Consider the following 22,183-nt stretch of genomic DNA (forward strand, 5'->3'; position numbering starts at 1 on the left):
AGATGAAGAGTGATGCCCATGAGGTGTTTTTGCAGGATCCCAGCATCCTTGCAAACCTGGCTCAGAGCCCAGACAGGGCCAAGGTTACCAGGAGCTCTGAGGATCGACCTAGCTTTGTTCCTAAACTTTGTTCTCAGAGACCATGGACTCTGGAAAACCAGCCCTTTGTTGTTGTTCTGATCTGATAAAACACTGGCATGTACTTCTGCCCTGCTCCTGCCCCTGGACCAGTACAGGCTTCACCTTGGTTACAGAGTTGTGACCTGGCTCTTAAGCCCCAAACTGCTGCTGGGCAGCCACATCTTGAGTCCGGAAAGGGGGACACTGGTAGGAGATAACACCTATCACCTTCTGTCACTTACAGGAGACACTAAGTTTCTGGTCTGAGTTTGAGGGGTAGCCTGTTCTATGGGTAACGGGGAAAAGGGGAAAGCTGAACAGTTAGAATGGGGTAGAACTCGATTGGGTCGGGAATTTGTGGTGGTGGGGTTATTGGGACTGGAGACAGCAGGCTTACTTTTACATTTCTGGGGAGAGAAGGCTCAGATTCCTAGGACTTGGTTTGTGATATCTAGGGATTGGAGAGACCTCCTTGGTTCCTTCCAGCAGTAGGGGTGGCCAGCAAAGGTGGCCTTAACCAGGAAAGATGTGAGGCTGTCTGAGGAGGTTGAATAGGAGACTCAAACCAGGGTGCCTGTCACTGGTTCAATAGGCCCATGTGCAAAGAAGAGAGAAGCCAAGGGTGTCCTTGATCATGTAGACAAATGACAAGGCTCCCAAGCCACCACAGAGCCTAGGCCTTGGGAACTGGACACTCTGAATATCTTTCCCATCCTTCCAGATGTGCACAATCTTTGTTCTAGCCAGACGGTCTGCTGTTCAAGGGCCACAGTACCTCCCTGCTCAGGCCCTGGATACCACAGGTTAGGCCAGGCCCTGCAGTGAGACTCAGTTTTGGATATATACACCCAAGGGTCTCAGAGAATACCTAGAGTCCAGACCATGCCCCCTCTTGATTCTATTTATGGGCCACAGACCTCCATGGCTGCCCCAGACTGGGAACATGTGCTAGCGAGGAGCAGAGAGGCTTCTGAGCCTCGTGCCTAAGACGTGTTTAGGAAAGGAAAGCTGGCTTGTCCTATGTGGGCCAGACTATCCCTGCCTACCTGCCCAGTTGCAGCCCATATTGGAAGAGAGCCAGAGCCAGACGTTGCTAGGGCAACCCAGCAGCAACCACACTCCCCACTCAACTGAAATTCCACTATTTTTAGCCTCCTAGTTATGTTCAGATAAAATCCTTGTATACAGACGAGTTGTCTGGCAAGATAACAGCACACCTCAAACTGCAGAGACTTCAAAGAGTAGCAGTGGGTTGTACCATGGGCCCAAGAAAGCTCCCCTGGTGAGTCAGAGCCTCCAGTGGCTCGTGAAAGGTGAGGTGTTCGGCACAGAACACAGAGGGCAATGGAGTAGTCTAATGGCCTAGTTAATGTCAGCTGTGACACTCTGGGATATGAGACTGTGGGCAGCCAGTGTACAAGGAACTGCCATAGGGTATGCACTCTATCTACTCTAGGTAGAAGCCTATAGTTGTGGATGCTAAAAATAGCCTGGCCAGGCAGATCCAGCATAGCCTACCACAGTATCTTGAGGTGGACTTCCACCACCCATTCGGGTCCAGGGTAAATAGAGGCCAACACCATTCAGGAATCCACCCTAGCCAGGTTCTGAGTCTTCTGAAGGCTTGAACTACACAGAGCAAAGACCCTAGATAGCTGGCCTATGGGGAGGCTGATGTGAACCAAGCTGTAGCCATCTCCTGGACACAGCCAGGAGGCACTTAGAGCAAAAAGCTCTAAGGGTAAAGGGTGGAGGGAAAGAGCCAGGTCATGTTCAAGGCTTCAGTGTGTCTGACTTTGAGGTCTCACTCCTTCCTTCCCAGGGCAGAGGCAGGGCCATGGGCCTTGGGACACTAGGCAGAAACAGCCAGCAGGTAGGCAGGCCTGATTTCCCAAGCACACAATTGTGAAATATATTGCTCACCCACCATGCATAGAGCTTCTCAAGAACTCCACGGAGGAGATCAGCAGAGTGTGGAGCTGAGTGGGGCAGTGAGATGCTGTCCCTGGGGTATTGCACTGGCTGAGGAGGGTGACTATCAGAGCCGACAGAGTTGATGTAGGAGCCTACCTTGTCTTCTACCCGGTGTAGACGGGCACCAATGGTGTTGCTACCACGGTCCTTGCTCTTCTCTGTGGGGTAAAGCACAAAGTCAGGGGTATGGGCTGTGGGTATGGGCTCGGGATGGACCTGGATGGACCCTAAGGAGCAGGAGATGGGAGAAGTGGGTAAAGACATCCTTTACAATTCTCTTGTGGTTAGAACAGCAGGGGCAGAGCAGGAGGAGGCACTATATAGTGGCAGAGTGAACCTGGGTTCCATCCTTGCTCCTTCCAGCTTTGGAACCCCTGAGAGTCTTCCAGGAGGGACAGAACACTCTCTGTCCAGGGAGTGACTCAACTGGGTTGTGATACTTGTTGGGCTTGGACCCATCATCAGGCCAGGGTATCTGCTGTCTCAGTGGTCCCTAACATTGGATTATGCCCCACAGTCCTGTTTGGACCTCAGCTAGCACTGTTACTAGGAATAATATGTCTTGCATTGTCTTTCCCTGGTATGGCTTAGCCCCTTGTCCTGAGGACCTGAGGGTTCCCACCAAGCCAAGAACTAGCCCACACAGTGCCATTGTACATCCCCGCACACCTGAGCCAGGAAGGACCCCCATCATGTCCTCTGAAACTCTGGGCCGACTGCTTATCTGACCCATGCTCCACACCAGGCCCTTCTATCACAGGAAAATGTGCCCTTGGCTCACACCGCCATACCCAGAGTCTGACCATGATGCTTTAAAAATATGTCATTTAAAGGGACACAGCAGGTTCTGCCCTCACCAAAACATTCCATTACACAGCCCATCAACAGACACTTTGCCTAGCATGGGTCTACCTGTTCCTTCGAGCTTCTACACAGGAGGCCCTAGTGGTCTGTTGTGATGAAGAGGAGAGGCAGATGGGGTGAAGGGGTGTAAGAGTGAGTCAGTCATGGGCTGCCCTGTCCAGGTACCAGTGCAGACACCCACCTGAGATGGGGATGAACAAAGATGGCTTTCCGATGGACTGGTCCAGCCTGAGAGAAAAGAAAGGGACACCAGTTCACACAAAGACAGACCACTGTATCTAGGAGGACAGCATGACACTCGTGCCAGTCTTCCATTGCCACTCCAAGACCTGCTAAGAGGCACCCAAGACCCTGTGGCCCATGCTCTTGAGAGGGCCAGGCAGGAAGTTCAAAGATGAGGGGCAGAAGCTGGGGTGCTTAGACTCTTTCCCTGGATGAGATGAGTGGCGTCAAAATGGGAGACCCTGAACCTTTGGCCTTGTCTATGGAAGGCACAGTCACATTCTCCATGATATACACAGAGCTAGGTTTGCAAGCTAGCCTATCAAGCTGGCCTTCTAGGTCCAAATCTGTGTTGGGCCCTAGGGACCACATTGCTCTGATGGAAATAGGATCTAAGCCAGAATCCCAGACCATGTTGGCTCTGAATGATCAGGATCCTTAGCTCCACTCCAGTGGCAGGAAGATCCGTGGATGGAGGCTAACTCAGGGGTGGGTCTCAGTAAGAACTCTTGCTTTCCCTGCGAGGCTGGGGCAGGGCCTCCAGGGCCATATCTCCATACCCGTTCCTGTGCCTACCTTCTCTGTAGCTCTTTAATGCGCACCATAAGGTTGAGATGGCCCTGAGAGTACTGCTCGATGACATCCCGCACATCGTAGGGCTTCCGTGCTTGCTGCGGGTCAGAAAGACACATGTCACTTTCCCCTGAGTCCCATAGGCTCAGTTCTAAATGCAGACAGTGAGAGGGCCAGTGATAGGGAGGAATGGCTTAGAACATATATAAGAGCAGGCTTGACCCTTGCAGGTTGTCAGTTTAGCCTGTCTGGGCCTTTATTTCCCATCTTTTACCAGTGGGACCAGCCAGCTCCTACCAGTCTACTGGCCCTGATTCCAAGTCTCCTCAGAAAGAGCTGGTCTAGCAGGCCAGAGACATGGTGCTGCATCTCCACAGTCCATCTGGGCCCTAGACTGACTGGTGACACACTTGCTGCTTCTCTGGGTAGGGAGCTAGCATATCATGTATTCTAGATGCCTCCAATGCCACACAGACTTCCCAAAACACAGTCAAGCTCCCATGAAGGACCTGCCATGCCCAGGGTCATTATGAGCACCAAGAACATCACATCTTCTGCAACCTACATACCCAATGACTGTTATGAGGCCAAGCTTGGGATGGCACTTACACAGATCCTTGGTCCTGTGCATATGTAGCTAAGATAGTCTAAGAACTTGATAATGTCTCCATGTCTTATACTCTTCTGTAAGATGGAGCTGTAAGCCCTGATCCTCCCTTCTGTAAGATGAGATTCTGAGCCTTGTTCCTGTCTTCTATAAAACAGGATACTGAGTCTGTTCCTCTTTCCTGGAAAATGGGTTGCTGAGGTCTGCTCTGCTATGTCTAGGAGGGAATGAGAATTAAATAAGACCTAAGGTGAGAAAAGCCAAGGAATCCTGATGCAGCACTTTGTCAGTCAGAGGTGGCAACGACTGAGTCCAGGACGTGGGTCTCTCCTTAGTGCACACTGAAGGTCACCCTCAGTAATGGGGAAGAGAACTTGTATGCCAAAATGCTTTACAAAGGGTGTGGCACCTCTAGGGATGCCTGGTAATGCCTGGGGATAATTGAACAAGGGAGGTAGACACTACAGCTTGAGGCAGCACAGGCCTGGATGAGGAGCAAGACAGGTCTTTATGTTGGTGTCTGGACAGTCTGAGAGTCTGAGGGCCACTGTCCCCAAATGTGCATGAGTACCTTTGTTAGCCCCTTGCAAGCACGCATGTGATCCAATGTGCGGTGGGGAGGTGTGAGTAGTCAGGCCTGCAGGAGTATGGTAGGGCCTGTAAGCAAGGCACAGTTAAGAGGATGAGAGAGCCAGCAGTGGTGGCACAGGCCTTTAATTCCAGCTCTTGGAAGGCAAAGGCAGATGGATCTCCAAGTTTGAGGCCAGCCTGGTCTATATAGTAAGTTCCAGAACAGCTAGGCTACACAGACAAACCCTGTCTCAAAAATCTCCCTCTCCCCCCCAAAAAAATGGATGAGGAGGATCAGAGATACCCTACCAACCACACATGGCCAGCACTACTCCAGGCCTGCTGAGACTTATCTTGGAGCTGCCAAGCTCCCCTCCAGGATCTGGTTGGGGATTGAGGGGCCTTTGTCAAATATCTGCCTAGAACTAGTGTAAGAGACCATCTCAGCTCTTTCCTAGAGCCAATGTCCTAGGAATGTGGCAACAGGAGCCAGAGATGAGCCAAGATAATGCCGCCTGTCCAGACTGACCAGACTGTGGACGTGGGTGCTCAAGGCAAACTTTCAGGGTTAAGAGGCCCTGGCTCCTCAGGCCAGACACAAGGGCTGCTGGCCAAGGACTTATCAGCCAGCAAGGCAGGCAGGCATGCCTGCATTAAGACCAGCAGGGGAGGGTGGGGAGCAGGTGGGTGCATGGCTGAGACAAGAAATCTGGGTCACTAGGGTGGCCCGGAGCCCTTGGAGCCCTCCTCGCAGGGGCTCCCTCTTCACCTACCTCACTCTTTCTTGGAAGCCTGCCACTACCTGTCCATGTGTCCCCAGCACATTGTAGAGCCCTTACTTTTTTATTTTATTTTATTTTATTTTTTTACTTAGAAGCCTTTATACCCCACAGGGCCCCTCTGCCATCTGGGCTGAGTGTATAGGGGAGAAGCAGAGAGCAGGAAGGTAGGAGTTGTCTGGCCTGTTCTGGCAGCTTCCTGAGCCACTCTTAGGACCCAGTGTCCTGAACCTGGAAGAAAGTGCGAGGCTCTGGATCTTTTCCTCCTCAGCCTAGCAAACATGTCAACAGGCAGGCCCCTTGTTTGTTCCATAGAGACTGGATCTGCATGGGCCACTAAATGACCTCTGACTCGAAGGGGGAAACTGCTTGGAAACCATGAGGGTCTTTGTACTCCACTGGGTATCAAGACTCTAGAAGTTAACCCTGGGGAGCCGTGGGCCTACCCAGCATAACGGCATAAAACTTAGCAAGCAGGTACTGTACTGTTTCATGTGGAACCTACTCCAACACCTACAGGGGCCACTTCTCAGCCTCAGGACTGTCGTGCCTTAGCAATTTCTTATGACCCTTTAAACACTAGCAATTTAAGCTACATTGCTTCCCAGTTAAGAGTGCCACACCCTAGCCCCTCCTTTGCCCCCGAGAGACTGTCTTGTCAAGATGTGACTCCCCATGGGGTTCTCGTGGCTCCTTGCCAATCTGGGAAGAGCTGGTTCTACAGGAGGCTGTCTCATCTCCCAGTTACCTTTAGCACCTCAGCAGTGGAACTGTAGGGCACATGGCTTCTAAAGAGGGGGAGAGATAGCATCAAGTGCAATCTCCATGGAGCCTTTGGACCCTTCGAGGACACTGCCAGGTGCCTCCTGGATTTGGCCCCTGCTGAGTGTGATCCTTATTCCTTTTGACAATATGAGGTCCCTAGCTGTGGTGGGAGCTTGATCTACTTGAGTTGTGACAGTACCAGGGGGTCCAGGCTAATAAGTGGGTAGCAGAATGCCGCCATGGTACTGTTGAATGGGCACAGGATCCCTCGAGTGATCCCTAGTGAGTAGTTAGGTGAGAAGCCACATGCTGTTCTCATTAGTGTCAGGAGCTTGGCTGGAGGGTCAAGGGCCTTGGCCATCCCAAGGGCTATTCTTGTGCTGGAATAGCAACAGTTGAGGAGCTGAGGACTACTATAAATGAGACTCATGTCACCAAAGCTCCTCTCAATACAATGACAATAACCTGGAATGGGAACTGTGTCTTAATCCCTACCTCTCACAGGGTGTGGAGGTTTCAGCTGCTCCAGGGATGGGGTGGGGGCTGTGTTGAGGGGACAGTAGGAGCCTGTGTCAATCCCATGACCTGGTGTGAAAAGTATGGCCTATAACAAGACACAGGGCTACCACTGAGATTGTCCTTGGAGACTAAGGTGGGTTACCCCAAGCCTTTTCTCCCCAGGGACAAGGGCCTTGTGGTAAGATAATGCCCTCTACCCCTTGCTGCTTCTATTGACATGTTCTCAAAGTGAGGAGTAAGGCTCTGTCTTCCCCATGACTTCTGCTCTCAACTGCCCCATAGCAGAGGAGGAACACAGCTTACTACCTTATTCTCTGAGAGCCCTGGACTCAGGGCCTCAGGAGAACAACTCTGGAAGTGTGCTGACAGCAAATGGATCCCAGAGCTGCAGTCTTGCCTACTCAGGAGTCCCTGTTCACTAAGCAGGTTGCAGTATAGGAAAGGCAGGATACAGAAAGCTCCAAGCTGACTGAGGACAGATATCACTTTTTATCCAGGTGTAACTTTCACAACCTTGCCCAGAAGGAGGAGTTAGGCCATGAAGTTCCTTCTAACAATCAAGGTGGAGGGACAAAGGGTCCCTGGGCCAGGGCTGGGTCCAGTGTCCCTGAAGGAACCTGCTGTGCTGGGAAGTGGTAAGGACCCAAGGACTACAGTTACAGCATCTTGGCATCTAAGGGTGAGGGCATACAACAACTGTAGTCTTCTTGGGGTCAGTTGCACTGGACATGATCTCACCTGGAATTTCTTCTTGGCTACAAAGTACTGCATGCGCCTGATCACCTTGATGGTAGCCCGATGGTGTTCCCGCAGCCTGTGGAGGAGGAGGAGCAGTATGAGGAGCTTTCATGATGGTAATCCCTTAACACATGCCAAAGGTACCCCAGCCAAACGTGGATGGACTCTCCAGGAACAAGGAGAACATTCTATCCAGAGCTTGCCCTGTCTCTAGAGAAGCCGGATGCTAGGAGTTTCTAAATGGGAAAGGGAGGGTTGCCTCACCACAGATGGGGAGAAGGACCCTTTACCTATTTGTATTTCAGAACTGGGGTGGGTGTCTGTACCCCTAGTTTGCAAGAGTTGCAATTCTAACAGCAGAGTCAGAGAATGCCCTTGGAGAGGGTAGGGCATTACACAGGGTAGGTGTTAATGAGAGCACTGTTCCCTGAGATTATTCAGGATTCTTCACTAATTTGCCTCTAAAGCTCCTTCTGGAAATAAGGTCCTTTTAGAAACATCACTGGGGAAAGCAGGCCTGTGATCAGATGTCTGTGTGCACAGAAACAAGACTGGAAGGCATCATCAGGGCAATGGAGAAACCGGGAGAGTCTGGAAGCTCAAATTTGACCAGCCAGACTAAACCGCATTGGCAACAGAGAGCTGCTGGGAGCCTCTGGGAAAGCTAGACTTGAAGGGCCCCGAGCCCAGAAAACAAGAGGCAAGAGGAAGCCAGCCTACCCTCCAGGCTGTACTTCCTTCTCAGAGAAGTGTGGGAAATGTCTACACCAGATGGGATGGTGGGGCTTCCTGGGCTGTGAGGAAAACAGTGGAGCCTGGGCTACAGAGCCACCAGGATACAAGTGACAGGATTCCAGAGAACAAAGGCTATCAGGGTATCTTTTTTCACACAGTTCCCCCTTGGAAATAGCTGTGGGTTCTCACAGAGCAATAGTGGCTGCTGGAAGGGAGTAAAAATAAAGCAGCAAAGCCAGCAGGCTCTTGCTACTGAGGACAGCAGGCTTGGGATTCAGACCAGTCTAGGATGGGGCCCCAGGAAACAGCCAAAAATGTTGGTTGAGGTCCCCTCAAAACCTCAAACCCAAAGTAGTCCAGATTTCTTTTTCACATTAGAGGAAAACCTAATCATCTGTACAGAGATACCTTGGAACTTCTGTGGGTTTTGTTTGTTTTTTGTTTTGTTTTGTTTTGTTTTATCCACATATAGAAGTTGAAAATTAAGGGGAAAAAGCAGATCCTAGATAGAGATCTGCAGGTGTGGTGCATTCTGCAATCTTAGCTGTTAAAGCCTCAGGAGATAGTTGTTTTCACACTGTGTGAATTTGAGCTGACCTTGTGACCTAATGTTAACTGTAGAGTCCTGGGGAGCACACCACGTGTGGAAACCACAGGTGTTGGGAGTGTGGCTGGAGTGGTTGCAGGGAGGTGAGTGGAGGTGCCCAGCCATCAGCCAGCACTGATTGTAGGCATGCGACTGAGCCATCTTCAACCACCCAGCCCTAAGCAAGCTACTGGTGACTGGTACTGCCTGAGTCATCCCAAACACAACCACAGAACCACCTTCCAGCAGAGCTGAGTCCAAGCTCCTGACCCATGGAGCTGTGAGCAAGACAAATAACTGTTAAACCACAGCATTTGGTTATGGTTTGCTGCTCAGTAATAGGTAGCTGATAAAGAAATTAGAAGCTGGGCCCATAATCCCAGATATTTAGAAGGCCGAGGCAGGAGGATCCTAAGTTCAGGCCCTGCCTGGGTAACAGAGTGAGCTCAAGGCCAGCCTGAACAACTTAGTGAGATCCTGCCTAAAGAGCGCTTGCTGCTTGTACTTCCAGAAGTCCTGGGTTCAGTTCCCAGTACCCACATGGCACAACAATCATCTCTAACTCTAGTTCCAGGGGATCCAATACCCTCTTCTGAACTCCAAGGACCCCAGGCACACACACACATGATGCACACATATACATGTAGGCAAAACACCTATATACATAAGTAAAAAAACAAAAACAAAAAAACTTTAAAAAGTTAAACTTGTGTTGGTTCATGCCTTTAGTCCCAGTACTCAGGAAGCAGAGGCAGGTGGATCTCTGTGACTTGGAGACTTGCCTGGACTATACAGTGAGTTCCAGGCCAATTAGGACTACATAGTGAGACCCTGTCTCAAAAAAGGGCTGGTGTGGGGCTGGGAACATAGATCAGTGGTAGAATGCTTTCCTAGCATGAACTGGCTTCAATCCCTAGCACTGAGGCAAAGAGAGAAAGGAAGGAAGGGTAGAAGGAAAGAAAGAAAAAAGGAAGAAAGTTATTAATTAGAATTCAGAGGTGGGACATTGTGACATCAACCTTGTATAATATTTGGCATTCATTTTAGGACCAGAAAACAAAACAAACAAACAAACAAACAAAAAAAGGGCAGATGACAGAAGGCTGGGACATGTGGTGTTGTCTGCAATCGGTGAGACCTCCAAGTGTGTTGGAGGGAGAAAGAACTTTGTTTTAGGGAAGAGAATGGAAATAGCGGCTGCTCAAGATAGCTGAAAATCCCTCTTTGTTCCTGCCATTAAAGATCCGAGTCTGTTTCTACCACGGGGCTGTAAGCTTCAGCCTCAAAAGACCTGCAGATTTCACTTTTACCCTCTCAGAAAACTTCTGCCTCCTGGACAAGTCCGAGCTAGCCTGTTGGAAAAGCTGAGTGAAGGAGGAGAGTTGAAGGGTTCGGATGACAGCTGACAGCTTCAGGCATGTGAGGCTGACACTGCTCAGCCACCAAGTGAGTGTTCTGCCCCCAGGAGTGCGCCCAGCAGAGCAGTCCAGAGTCTGACCTACAGAGCCATTGGTAGATAGATGGCTGTGGTTTGTATCAGGCTCTCTAGATGAGAACTTTAAGATAACTGTGATGGATAGAGTCAAGAAAATAGATGAAAAGATGAGGGATTTCACCGTATGATAAAAGTTATCTCCAAATACCGAAAAAGAAATTCTATAAAAGTCAGGCATGGTAGCACATGCCTGTCATTCCAGCACTTGGGAGGTGGAGGCAGGAGGATCAGGAGGCTCAAGGTCATCCTTGGCTACATAGAGGTTTGAGGCCAGCCTGGGTTACCCGAGATGCTGTCTCAACCTCATTCTATGATTCCCTCTAAAAATAAATGAATAAATAAATACAAATAAATGAATGCATAAAAGAAAAAAGAAAAAGAGAGAATGAAAGGGCAACATAAAAGTAGAAATTAAGAACGCAATAGGTGGTTTGATAAAAGAGATGATGCAGTAAAAAAGAGAAAGAAGAAAAATAGTAAGAAAAAATGGGTAAGAATAAGATGATAGAGAATGTACGTTTAAGTGAATTGATATTCCATTAAATAGATCAGGACTGTCAGTCAGGATTAAAAACAATGACATGAACTCACTAAAAGCATAAACAAAGAGAGACTGAAAAGAAAGGGGCAGAGAAACAGGTGTCCTAGCATAGCTCTCTAAACACAGGCATCTGCAAACCAGCACCAGGCACTCCAGAGCCAGACAAAGAAGATTTCAGAGTTACAAAGTATCAGCTCAGGGCTAGCTGTTAAAGAGCTTGTCTTACAAGCACAAGGACCTGTGCTCCTTTCCCAAGAACCCACATTAAAACAAAAACAAAAACAAAACAGTGTAGTAGAATAGCATGTGTTTGCAATCCTGTGATTGGAGAGTGGAGACGGGAAGATCTCTGGGGCTCACTGGAGGGCCATCCTAGCTCATTTGGCAAATTCCAGGCCAGTGAGAGACACTCTCAAAAAGAAAAAAAAAAAAGAAAGAAAAAAAGAAAGAAAAAAAAAAAAAAGAAAATTGCACAGCAGCATTTGGCATCCGTGGCTTTCCAGGATTTTCACCCACACCTATGTGAAAAAGTGTCAGTTCAGCAAGAGATCAATTCCAAATCTGCGTGTACCTACAAATATAACCTTAAAAAAGATATAACATGTATATAACATATAAAGCAAACTGGGAGAACAAAATGGTAACAGAACATCTACAACCATAATGGGAGATTTGAACATCTCTGCTTGGTTATGGATTGAAAAGATGCCAAAGCATCAACAGAGACAAATATGAACAATCTGAGTGTCAGTCCACCCTAACTGACATGGACAAAATCACACCATTGCAGGCCAGTACATGTAAGTATTCACACAGATACTAAGTGTTAGGTTTTAAAAGCAAGTTTCAACAAATTTCAAAGAAATTGAATCATGTTTTGCATGACCACAATAAAATTAAACTACAAATCAAAAATATTACTAGGAAATCCCCAAGTGTTTTGGAAATTAAATGATCTAAGTAACCCAAGGTCAAAGAAAAAAATCTTACATGAATTAGAAAATAGTTCTAATTGAATAATAAAAATGTATCAAAAGTTATAGCTAAATTGAGTGTGGGGCGTACACCTATAATCTCAGCAACTCAGGAGGTCAAGTCTTGAAGATCACAAGTTGGAGGCCAACCTGGGCTACTTAGCAAGATGCCAGTCTTGAAAACTGCAAGATGGCTTAGTGAGTAAGAGTACTTACTGCCCAGTCTGAAGACCTGAGTTTGATCCCAGTACTTGCATGGTGAAAGGAGAAAAACTAACTCCCAAAAGCTGTCCTCTGACCTCCACATATGGGCCATGGCACATGCACTCCCCCCCACATACACATATAAATAAATGTGATAAAATTTTCAAAATTGTGTCTCCAAAAATATAATTGAACAAACGTTGGAGGTACGCTGAATATATGGACACTGAGGGGAAGATAATATATGGCCTTAAATGTGTTTGCTAGAGGAGAGACTAAGATCCAGCTCAAATTTAAAAACAAAACAAAACACACTATAAAACACACACACACACACACACACACACCAAATTTAAACCTGAAGGAAGTAGAAGGAAAGAGATAATAAAGATAAGGCTGTTAGTTGATGAAATAAAAAATGAATGTTGTATTAAAGAAAATCAACAAAGTTAACATTTGGCTTTCCAATGAGACTAATAAAATTGATAAAACTTTTAGCAAGATAGATGGAGCTGGGTGAGGGGGATCACAAATCACCAATGTTGGGAGTTAAAACATGAACACCACTGTGGAGCTAGAGACATTAAAAAAAATCTATCAGAGGATGATATGAACAAAAACAATTTTGATAATACAGATAAAATAGATTAACTCATCAAAACATGTTTTAAGAAAAGAATAAATACAAACTGCCCTATGTTAATGGAATTACACTTGGAATTTTAATGATCTCTACAAAGAAGTTGGTCTAAAAAAAAAAGAAGTTGGTCTAGATGACTTCACCAGTGAGTTCTTCCCTACATGTAAGGAAGAAGTTCACAACTATATACAAAGCTTCTTATAGGGCTTTTATGAGGTGGTCTAGCCTTGATACCTAAATCTGTCAAAGATATTCCTGAAAGAAAACTGAAGGGTAAGGTCTGTCCTGGATGTGGAGGCAGCCTTTAAAAACCAGCAGCCAGTGAGATCCAGGGTTCATGTCAAGATGCAGGATCATCGTGGCTTAATCCACTTATGCAAGGCTGGCTTAGCATTTGAAAATCAATCAACAGAGCTCACCACATCAACAGAACAAGGAAAAACATATAATCAACTCAAAAGATGCAGAAAAGCACTTGATAAAGTTCAAGGCCTACTCCTAATTAAAAACACAACTCCTAGCAAAGTAGGAAACATAATTAAAAAAAAAAAAAGAACAAAAATGAAAATTGAAACAAAAATATCCTAAATACTAAGCACACAACATGTTTAATGATAATGTTAAATCACTTTGTTCCAGAGATGGTATGTCCTCTATTTTCTAACAGTGTCTATAAAGTCCCAGCCTGTACATTAAGGTGAGAAAAAGCAGGATTGACCTGGCAAAATGGTTCATTGGGTAAAAAGGCTTGCTACTAAGCCTGGTGACCTGTGTTCAACCCACAGAAGCCATACGTTAGAAGAAGAAATTGACTCCCACAAGTTGTCTTCTGACCACGCAATTTAACAGTAGAATAAAGCACTTGGGAGTCAGGAGCAAGTGAATCTCTGTGAGTTCAAGGCCAGCCTGGTCTATACAGTGAGGTGAGTACCAAGATAACCAGGGATACATAGAGAGACCCTATCTGAAAAAAACAAAAAACAAAAAATCAAAACAAAACAACAAAACAAGAAGCCAGAGAGAGAGAGAGAGAGAGAGAGAGAGAGAGAGAGAGAGAGAGAGAGAGAGAGAGAATTTAAAAAATGAATTTAGCAGACCCCTGACCTTGCTGGATGTGGACATGGTAGCTCATATCTGTAATCCCAGAAATCTGGGGTCAAGAAATGAGGATTGGAAAAGGGGCCAAGCCTGGTTCTACTAAAAGTTGAAAGTTAACAATCAATTATCTTTCTATCTGCTAGCAACTAATAATTAGACCATAAAATAAAGACACTCACTTTAATAGTGTCAAAGTTACTACATGTATTTAAATAGCTCACAGGTGAGGCCTATAGGCAGACAAGAACTGAACACCAGTGAGAGCTGAAGGTGACTTGAATTCATGGAGGCTATAACATGTTCTTATCTGTGGGGCTAGAGAGATGGCTCCATGATAAAGAACATTTTGGCTTGCTCTTCTAGAGGATATGCTTTTGATTCTTAACATCCACATGGCAGCTCACAACCATCTGTAACTCCAGTCTCAGGGGCTCTGAAGCCTTCTTCTGGTCTCGAGGGTATTGCATACACATGGTACACACATGTACATGCTGGCAGAACACTCATACACATTTAAAAAGATAATAAAACATTTTTTTTAAAAAAAAAAAAACCCTCAATGTAGGTAGGCATAGTGGCATACACCTTTAATCTCAGTACTTGGGAGGCAGAGGCAATCAGATTTCTGTGAGTTCAAAGCCAGCCTGGTCTATGCAGTGAACTCCAGGACAGCCAGAACAATACAGTGAAAATCTGTCTCAATCAAAAAAAGCCCTTCTTTTTTACAAGAAGACTTTCTTCAAACGTTGGTATAGACGTTTCATTCCAGCTTCTGTCGTTTTCATCATTTTTCTACCTTTTGAAATTGACAATCTGATCTTAAAATATTTATGAAAATACCAAGCACCATCCCCCTGACAATTCTGAAATCCAGCTGCAATACTGAAGACTTACGCAATCAGAGTTCAGGTATCCCAGTGAGATGGGTGACGGCTCTCTGGCACAGCACTTGTTGCCCATGTGTGAGGCCCCTGGGTTTGATCTCACATAAACCAGGTATGGTAGCTCACCCCATAATCCCAGCACTCCGGAGGTGGAAACAAGAAGATCAGAAGTTCAAGGTCACCTTTGAATAATATGGAGTTTGAGGCCACCTGGGCTACATGAGACCATGTCTTAAACAAACAAACAAACAAACAAACAAACAGAGGCCATAGGGTTGGAGGGATGACTCAAGGTGTGAAGTCCTTGTCATATCATCATGAGGAATGAGTTTGAATCTCCAGAACCCAAATAAAGCAAGATGGAATAGTGCATATCTGGAATCCCAGCGCTCCCATGGAGAGAGAGGAGGTGGAGAGGGGAGAATCCCTGCAGACCGGCCTGCAGCTGAGAATGGTACAGGGTGGAAGACAGGGCAAAGACCTGAGGTCATCCTCTGACCACTGTATGTGTACTGTGGCCTGCATGCCTGCAGTACACACATAAGTATGTACACACACACACACACAATCACATATTCACAGCACAAAGAAAAATCCCAGTAAAGCTGCATGGTGGCAGGGCTACGGGACAGAGCAAGACCTTGGATGTCATAAACACATACATGGCCTCTAAGTCTATCAAGGAAACTCTGTTTCAACAGAGAACCAGTGTTCTCGGGAGATGTGCTTGGACACCATATTTGATAGGTACTGTGATTTCTCCCTCACCACAGCTGCAAAGCTAGTTTGTCAAGCCTTGAACAGGAAGGTAGAGAGACCAAGCTTTGAAAGGCCACCGAATGCCTGCATAGCCTTGGGCTAGGTAAAGGTTTCTTCACGGAATGCAGGGAGCATGAGCTATTACAGAAAAATGCTTGACAAACAGGAGTCTGCCTGAAACCCTTCATTCCAGGCCTGCCCTGAGGAGATATGACTCTATCCTCTTTCCATCACCCGGAAAGGCCTGAAAGTGGGTGAAAAGTGGGACTCCATGCATATATCACTGGGAAGGGCCCCTCATCAACCATGACTGTCATCTTGAGAACCTTACATCTTGGCTGTAGTAACCACCTACCTGAATCCTGTTCTTCATCCCTTGGTTTTTGTTTTCATATATATTTTTTATCATATCTATATGTGTCCCTAGAAGACATATATATTTTTAACATTTCTTTTTAAAAATTTATTTAATTTTATTTTATGTACATTGATGTAAGGGTGGCAGATCCCCTGGAACTGGAGTTACAGACAGTTTTAAGCTGCCATGTAGATGCTGGGAATTGAACCTAGGTCCTCTGAAAGAATGCTCTTAATCACTGAGCCACCTCTCCAGCCCTGAAGGCATATATTTTTAATTTTGGTGATTCAGTGAAATAAAATAGCTGGGCATGGTTTCTGCACATGCCTATAATCCCAGCACTCTGGAAGCTGAAGCAGAAGGATTGCTATGAGTGTGAGGGCAGCCTGGGCTAGAGAGTAAGACCCTGTCTCAAAACAAATGAGTAGATAAACTTACGAAAAGGTTATTCCACACTGCCTCGGTATTATTACTCCATGGCTGAGAGCCCTTTATGTGGCTGTCTGTCATTGGCTCAGTCACACGAGCTGGCATAAAGTTCTTCTTAGTATGAACAACTATGTTTATTAATTCTCTGTCCTCCTGACAAGGGTGTGGCTAGTGCTAGGCCTCAGGCCTGTGGACAGTGCCATGACACACATTCGCTTCTCGAGGTCTGAATACCAGAGTTTCCTGTGGATGCAAAGTCAGACATCTCCTTGCTCATCAGCTATGTGACTCCTCCACCTCAGAGATGATGCCACGTTTTCGAAGTGGTGGCTATACACTGACCAGCAAAATGAGCTTCCACTGCTGTAGTGGAAGTAGGCTGGTGGTTCCTCAAAATACTTTCCATATAATAACCCCACCTCTACATATGTATCCCAAGAAATGAACACATACATTCAAGTAACAACTCGAACGTGAGTGCCATAGTAGTGTTGTTCAGAGTAGATCCAAAAATCCAACGGTAGACTGACATGGTTTGTCCATAAGACTGACTATCAAACGAAGAGTGTTGACATGTTGACACATATCACAAAACGGATAAACCTACTGGGCATTGTGCTAGGTAAAAGCAGCCAGCCACGATGGAGCCCATGCTATGGACCTCCAGTTCTATGAAATGCTCAGAATAGCACATTGTAGAAATTCGAGATTGGTGATTCTTTAGGCAGGGAGGACAGGGGGTGACTGTTGATGAGTGAAGGTGCCTTCTGAGGGTGATGAAACGCTCTAAGGTTAGCTAGTGGTGGTGGCTTGCAGAGTGTGACCATGCTGACGTGTGCACTGAGGTGGGCACTGTAGCAGGGGTGGCTGCCCTGCAGACTGCTGCAGAGAGCTCAGCTAGAGAGATAGGGAGGCTCTGGAAAATGGAGAGAACCCCTTTCTCAGGGTGTCCCAGGAACCCTGGCAGGCACCCAGGGTGCACTGATATTGGTCTCACTCCTTCCCTGAGGGCACAGCAGCCCATCCTCACCCCTTCTACTCAGTCCTCAGACTGTGAATCACAGGGGCTGCTTCCACGGGACAAAGCCCAGCTCCTGTGATTCCCCCACCCAGTACTGCAATCCTTGCTGTAGCTCCCTGCTACACCCAATGACATCCACATTCTTAGGGTAGCCCACGGCCCAGTGTCAGTGAATTTTGACTCTCTTGGCAGGTCTAAGTGATGTCTCATCACATACAGTGTTCAATGGGTGGTTCTTGTGTCTTCGTCAAATTATTTCCATATCAGCCATCAATGTGAGCCACCCCACACTGGGCCCCCGCCCAGGCAAGCCATAGCAGACATTCTTGTTTGGCACTAACATTCTGCAGGGTCTCAGGGGGCAGGTGGCTGCAATGCAAAGGTCACCCATTTCAACTGTCCCAGAGCTGGAAGAGGAGGGCAATTCTGTCTCCCCAGAGTCAAGGCTCTTGGGTCTGAGTGTCTGCATACACTAAAACTTCATCTCCAAGGAGACTGTGGTGGGGCCTTTGGGAGGACATTAGGTCATGAGAGGGGCACCCACATGAATAGGGTTAATGATCTTATACAAGAAGCCTGAGGGGGTTTAGTTATCTCTTTTTGCCCTTCTGCCATCTGCCACAGGACACACAGAAGACACTATCTAGGAGGCAGACATAGTCCTCACTAGATACTGAAACTGTCAGAGCCTTGATTCTGGATTTCAGAATTCTCCGTCTTTAGAGCTGTGTACAGTAAATCTTTATTGTTTGTACATCGCCCAAATGTAAGGCATTTTTGTCACAGGGCTAGTACTGAACTTGACACTGAGAATGGGGTGCTGATGAAAATATGGTGGCAGTGTTGGAAGAGGGAACAGGCAGGGGCTGGAAGGGATCTGAAGCACATGAAGAGAGCCCGGGGGTGGCCTGGGGGTGGCTTGGGGGTGGTCTGGGGGTGGTCTCAGAAGACCAGAGCTTTACAGACTTTGTGGCAATGGGCAAAGAGCTACAGCGGGGATGCTGGTGGAAATGGGGACAGGAAGTGACATTCTGGTAAGGAATTGGTGGAAACACAGAGCCATGAAGTAGCAAAGGACCTAGTAGGATTGTGTCCCAGGGTCTTAGTGTCTGTATAGGATGGCACTTCTGAGAAATGACCAAGGCTATTTAGCAGAGGATATCCCTCAGCAAAGTGTTCATGGTGCTACCTAGCTTCTTTTGATTGCTTATAGTACAAAGTAAAAGGAGAGTCACAAGCCAGTGATAATCACAAGGACAGCAAAATGTACTGACCTGGGTAAGACTCAGCTACCAGAAGGAAGGAAAAAATGAAACGGCTCCAGGCATGGTGGCACACTCCGATAGTCTCAACATTCAGGAGGCTGAGACAGGATGACTGCCTAGCATTCCCGTCAGCCTGGGCTAGTACCAGGCCAGGACTACACAGCAAGGTACAAGTAAGACCCTCTTTGAAACCTACCAGCCAAATGGAAGAGAATGAAAAAAGGTGTGTTCACAAAAAAGCACAAAGGGAGGAGGTCAGGATGTAGTATGACAGAAGAGGAGCTGGTGCTGCTCATCAGGTGACACTCTCTGTCACAGAGGCATTCAGGGAACTTCAGGGGCACCTTATTCTTTACTGCTCAAGCCTCTGCTTCCTGAGTTCCAGTTCAGGGTCCCTGGGATACCCCAGCTGGGGCTTCGGTGGCCAAGTAAAGTCTTGGCACAGTGACCACCCCTGCAGTCTTGGTAGCCTTCATGGGGCCATTTCCACTAGGTATAGGAGCTGAGGGCAGAACTGTCTCCACTCAGGAGACACACCAAAGAACCACAGAGCTGAGACAGGACTGCTGCAGAGTGCTGCAAGAGAAATTCCCAGGCGAGCGACGGGAATAGACTTGGTTCTAAAACCCAGAGTGGCAGAGCCATCAGAATTGAACTCTAGCCTGGATGACATATGGGATATATTCAGTCAAGTCACAATGTTGCTGTTATGTGGAGTCTTGGCTTAATGAGCCCAGAAAGTGGGACAAAGACTAATGATTCTCAGCCCTTACAAGTTAGTGCTATCTCTGTTGGGGTTTGAATGTACTTGAGACATGCCAGTCTTTTCTTCTTATTCATGTCTTCCTTTTGTAAGGGGATGTCTGCTTCAGGCTGGCCCCACTATAGTAATTTGGAAGCTCATGCCCTTTGTGATTTCACAGGCTAATAGCTCTGGAGATGAATTTGCCTCAGGATGAAGTCTGACCCTAGGCTCACTCATTTTGGACACTGGAGACTCTTGTGTCAGTACTGGAATAAGATAAGATCTCGAGGGCTCTGGGGATTTAGTGACTGTGTGAGCATGTGAAAAGGACATGAACTTGAGGGAGCCAAGTTTGAATGTTGTGATCTGGGTGGTTAGATTGCAATTTGCTTGTAAGTCTCAAGCATGGATGATACATTCCCAGTGTGGTGGCATTGGAAAGTGGAGTCTCTGGGAAGGGATTAGGTCATGAGGGCAAAGCACTCATGAATGGGATTAGTATTCTTTTTAAAGAAGCCTGAAGGGCTGGGGACGTGGCTCTGACAAGTTCTCACTTAACAGGCACCAAATCCCCGGGTTTCATCCCTAGCATAAGCCAGGTAATGCACATCAATAATTTTGCTACTGAGGAGGTAGAGACAGGAGGATCAGAAGTTCAAGGTCATCCTCAACTACATAGTGAGCTCGAGGCCAGTCTGGGGTACATGAAACCCTATCTCAAAAAGCAGCAGCAGAGGAGCAGGAAGAGAAGAAATCATCATTGCCATCAGAGAAGTCACTGCTGCCCAAGGAACTTGTTCACTCTTCTCTCCAGCCATGTGAGGATTCACAGAAGGTGCCCTTGTACAGCATACAGAGCCCTTATGAACCTTTTGAATGGTACTTCCCAGATGCTGAATCATACACTCATACATTTCCCAGTTGAAGGTGTTTTATTATAGAGGCCCAAATGGCAGACCATTATAAAATTCCTTTGGACCTCAGAGACCACACGGCCCAGATCAGGTGTAAAGTTACTAGTTCCCCCTCACCCATGAGAGTGCACTTGGTTGAATTCATATCAACTCCCCTTGGTCCAAATCACCTCAGTTCGGCATCATGGAGGTGAACTTAAGTGAACTCAACTCAGCACAGTACTGCACAATATAACTTGACCCCCAAACTGCATAGGGTTGTCTTGCAGTGGAAGAAGCCTGATTCTTTCTCAGAGGCCTCTCAGGCCTGAGGATGATGGTGTCACACAAGTCTACTACAGAGGTGAGTGTTGATGTGTGGGGAAGGGGTTTTACAGAGAAAGGCCTCTGCACAAACCTGTGGCCTATGCTATGGGCCTCAGATGGAGCCTATAGGTCCTGGGGGTGAAGAGGGCAGACTATAGTAGGACCTACCCTCCACAGTGGCCCTAACACCAGAAGAAAACCCCAAATAAGTTCCATCCCATGCCACCAGCTTGGTCCTTGGGGGGACACCCAGAAGAGAGCAGGTAAGAGTGAGGGAAGCTGGTGTGGGAGAGCTTCCTAAGGAGCTGAACCAACCAGGCAGGGACAAGACCATTAGCAGGGACACACAGACACACAATAGGCTGCCTTTGCCAGAAAAGTGGATGAAAGGCAGAATTTGGAGACACTAGGACAGACGGGAGTAGCCCAGTCTGTGAAAATACCTCCAATCACTCCTCCTAGATGAGTCTGGAGAGGAGAGTGGGGAGCAGGCTCTGTGCATGGGTCCCTGCCTGACACACTAGCTAGCAGTCTGCCCTGTGTGAGGGGCATGGAGCGGGCACTTCTGTGGAATCTAGTAGTTCCCTTTACCTAGAAGGAACAAGCTCCAGGATGTCAAGCAGATGCCCAAAGCCACAAGCAGCTATGAGCAGTGTCGTTAGAGGAGAGACAACACAATTAGCATTGCCTTCTTTACAATTTTACAGATTTGTTCTTCCCGTGGGTCCTGGCAACCCAGCATGCAACTGTTTTCTTTCCTTGTTAATTTAGGAACTTTCTTCTTTTCATTCAAAGGACATACTTTATGGCCTCTTTTTGGAATATCTGAATGGCCAGCACCATGACTGGTTTATATATATATATACTGTGTATTACATTTTACTATGAAGTAAAATAAGAGTTTAAAGGCAAACCTTGTGGCACCTGGATGACAGACCTGATGACTGAGACAGTTACTAAGTGGCTAATGGGTAGGTGGCATAAACTGTGTGGATATGGTGGACAGGGGCCTGGTTCTTATTCCAGGTGTGACAGAGTGTGATGTCATGAATCTCATAACACTACTAGAATGACAAGCAATTAAAAACTTATGCATTGTTTATTTCTGGAATTTTCCATTTCATATTTTCTGACCATAGTTGGAGTAACTAAGAAGGCAGAAAGTGAAGTTGAGGATAAAGGAGATGACTGTAGTCACACAATGACAGTTTTAGGGGGGGTAGTCCAAAGGATTAGATAGAGCAGAGAAATTGTTAGCCAAGGAGACTGACACCATGAGGGTGGGAGAGGGTGGGTGAGCTGAGTGCAAGGTGGGAGACAAAAGCTGTAAGGAGTCCAGGCATGCTGGCCCACAGAAATGAGGCTTGTGTAGCAGTGTGGCCTGAGGAGGCTCTGTGTAGTTCCTATTCCAGTAGGCCCACGTAAAACAATAAATGAACACAAGCTATTCAGAAACCAATACCAGACAGCACAGCCATGCCGAACACCATGCTTGAGT

General features: G+C 47.0%; 1 protein-coding gene across 1 annotated transcript in view; it reads right to left on the reverse strand.

The window, feature by feature from the left end:
• The window catches only part of Kcnq1 (potassium voltage-gated channel subfamily Q member 1), a 329,937-nt gene that overhangs the window by 61,468 nt on the left and 246,286 nt on the right, over positions 1–22,183 (reverse strand). The window contains exons 12-15 of the mRNA XM_028870925.1: positions 7,732–7,807; positions 3,757–3,851; positions 3,140–3,186; positions 2,191–2,252 (exon numbers count right to left, since the gene is read on the reverse strand). Of these exons, the coding sequence (XP_028726758.1) occupies positions 2,191–2,252; positions 3,140–3,186; positions 3,757–3,851; positions 7,732–7,807 (280 nt within the window). The remainder of the gene's footprint in view (positions 1–2,190; positions 2,253–3,139; positions 3,187–3,756; positions 3,852–7,731; positions 7,808–22,183) is intronic.

This window comes from Peromyscus leucopus, chromosome 1 (assembly GCF_004664715.2).
Source record: "Peromyscus leucopus breed LL Stock chromosome 1, UCI_PerLeu_2.1, whole genome shotgun sequence".
Lineage (NCBI taxonomy): Eukaryota > Metazoa > Chordata > Mammalia > Rodentia > Cricetidae > Peromyscus > Peromyscus leucopus.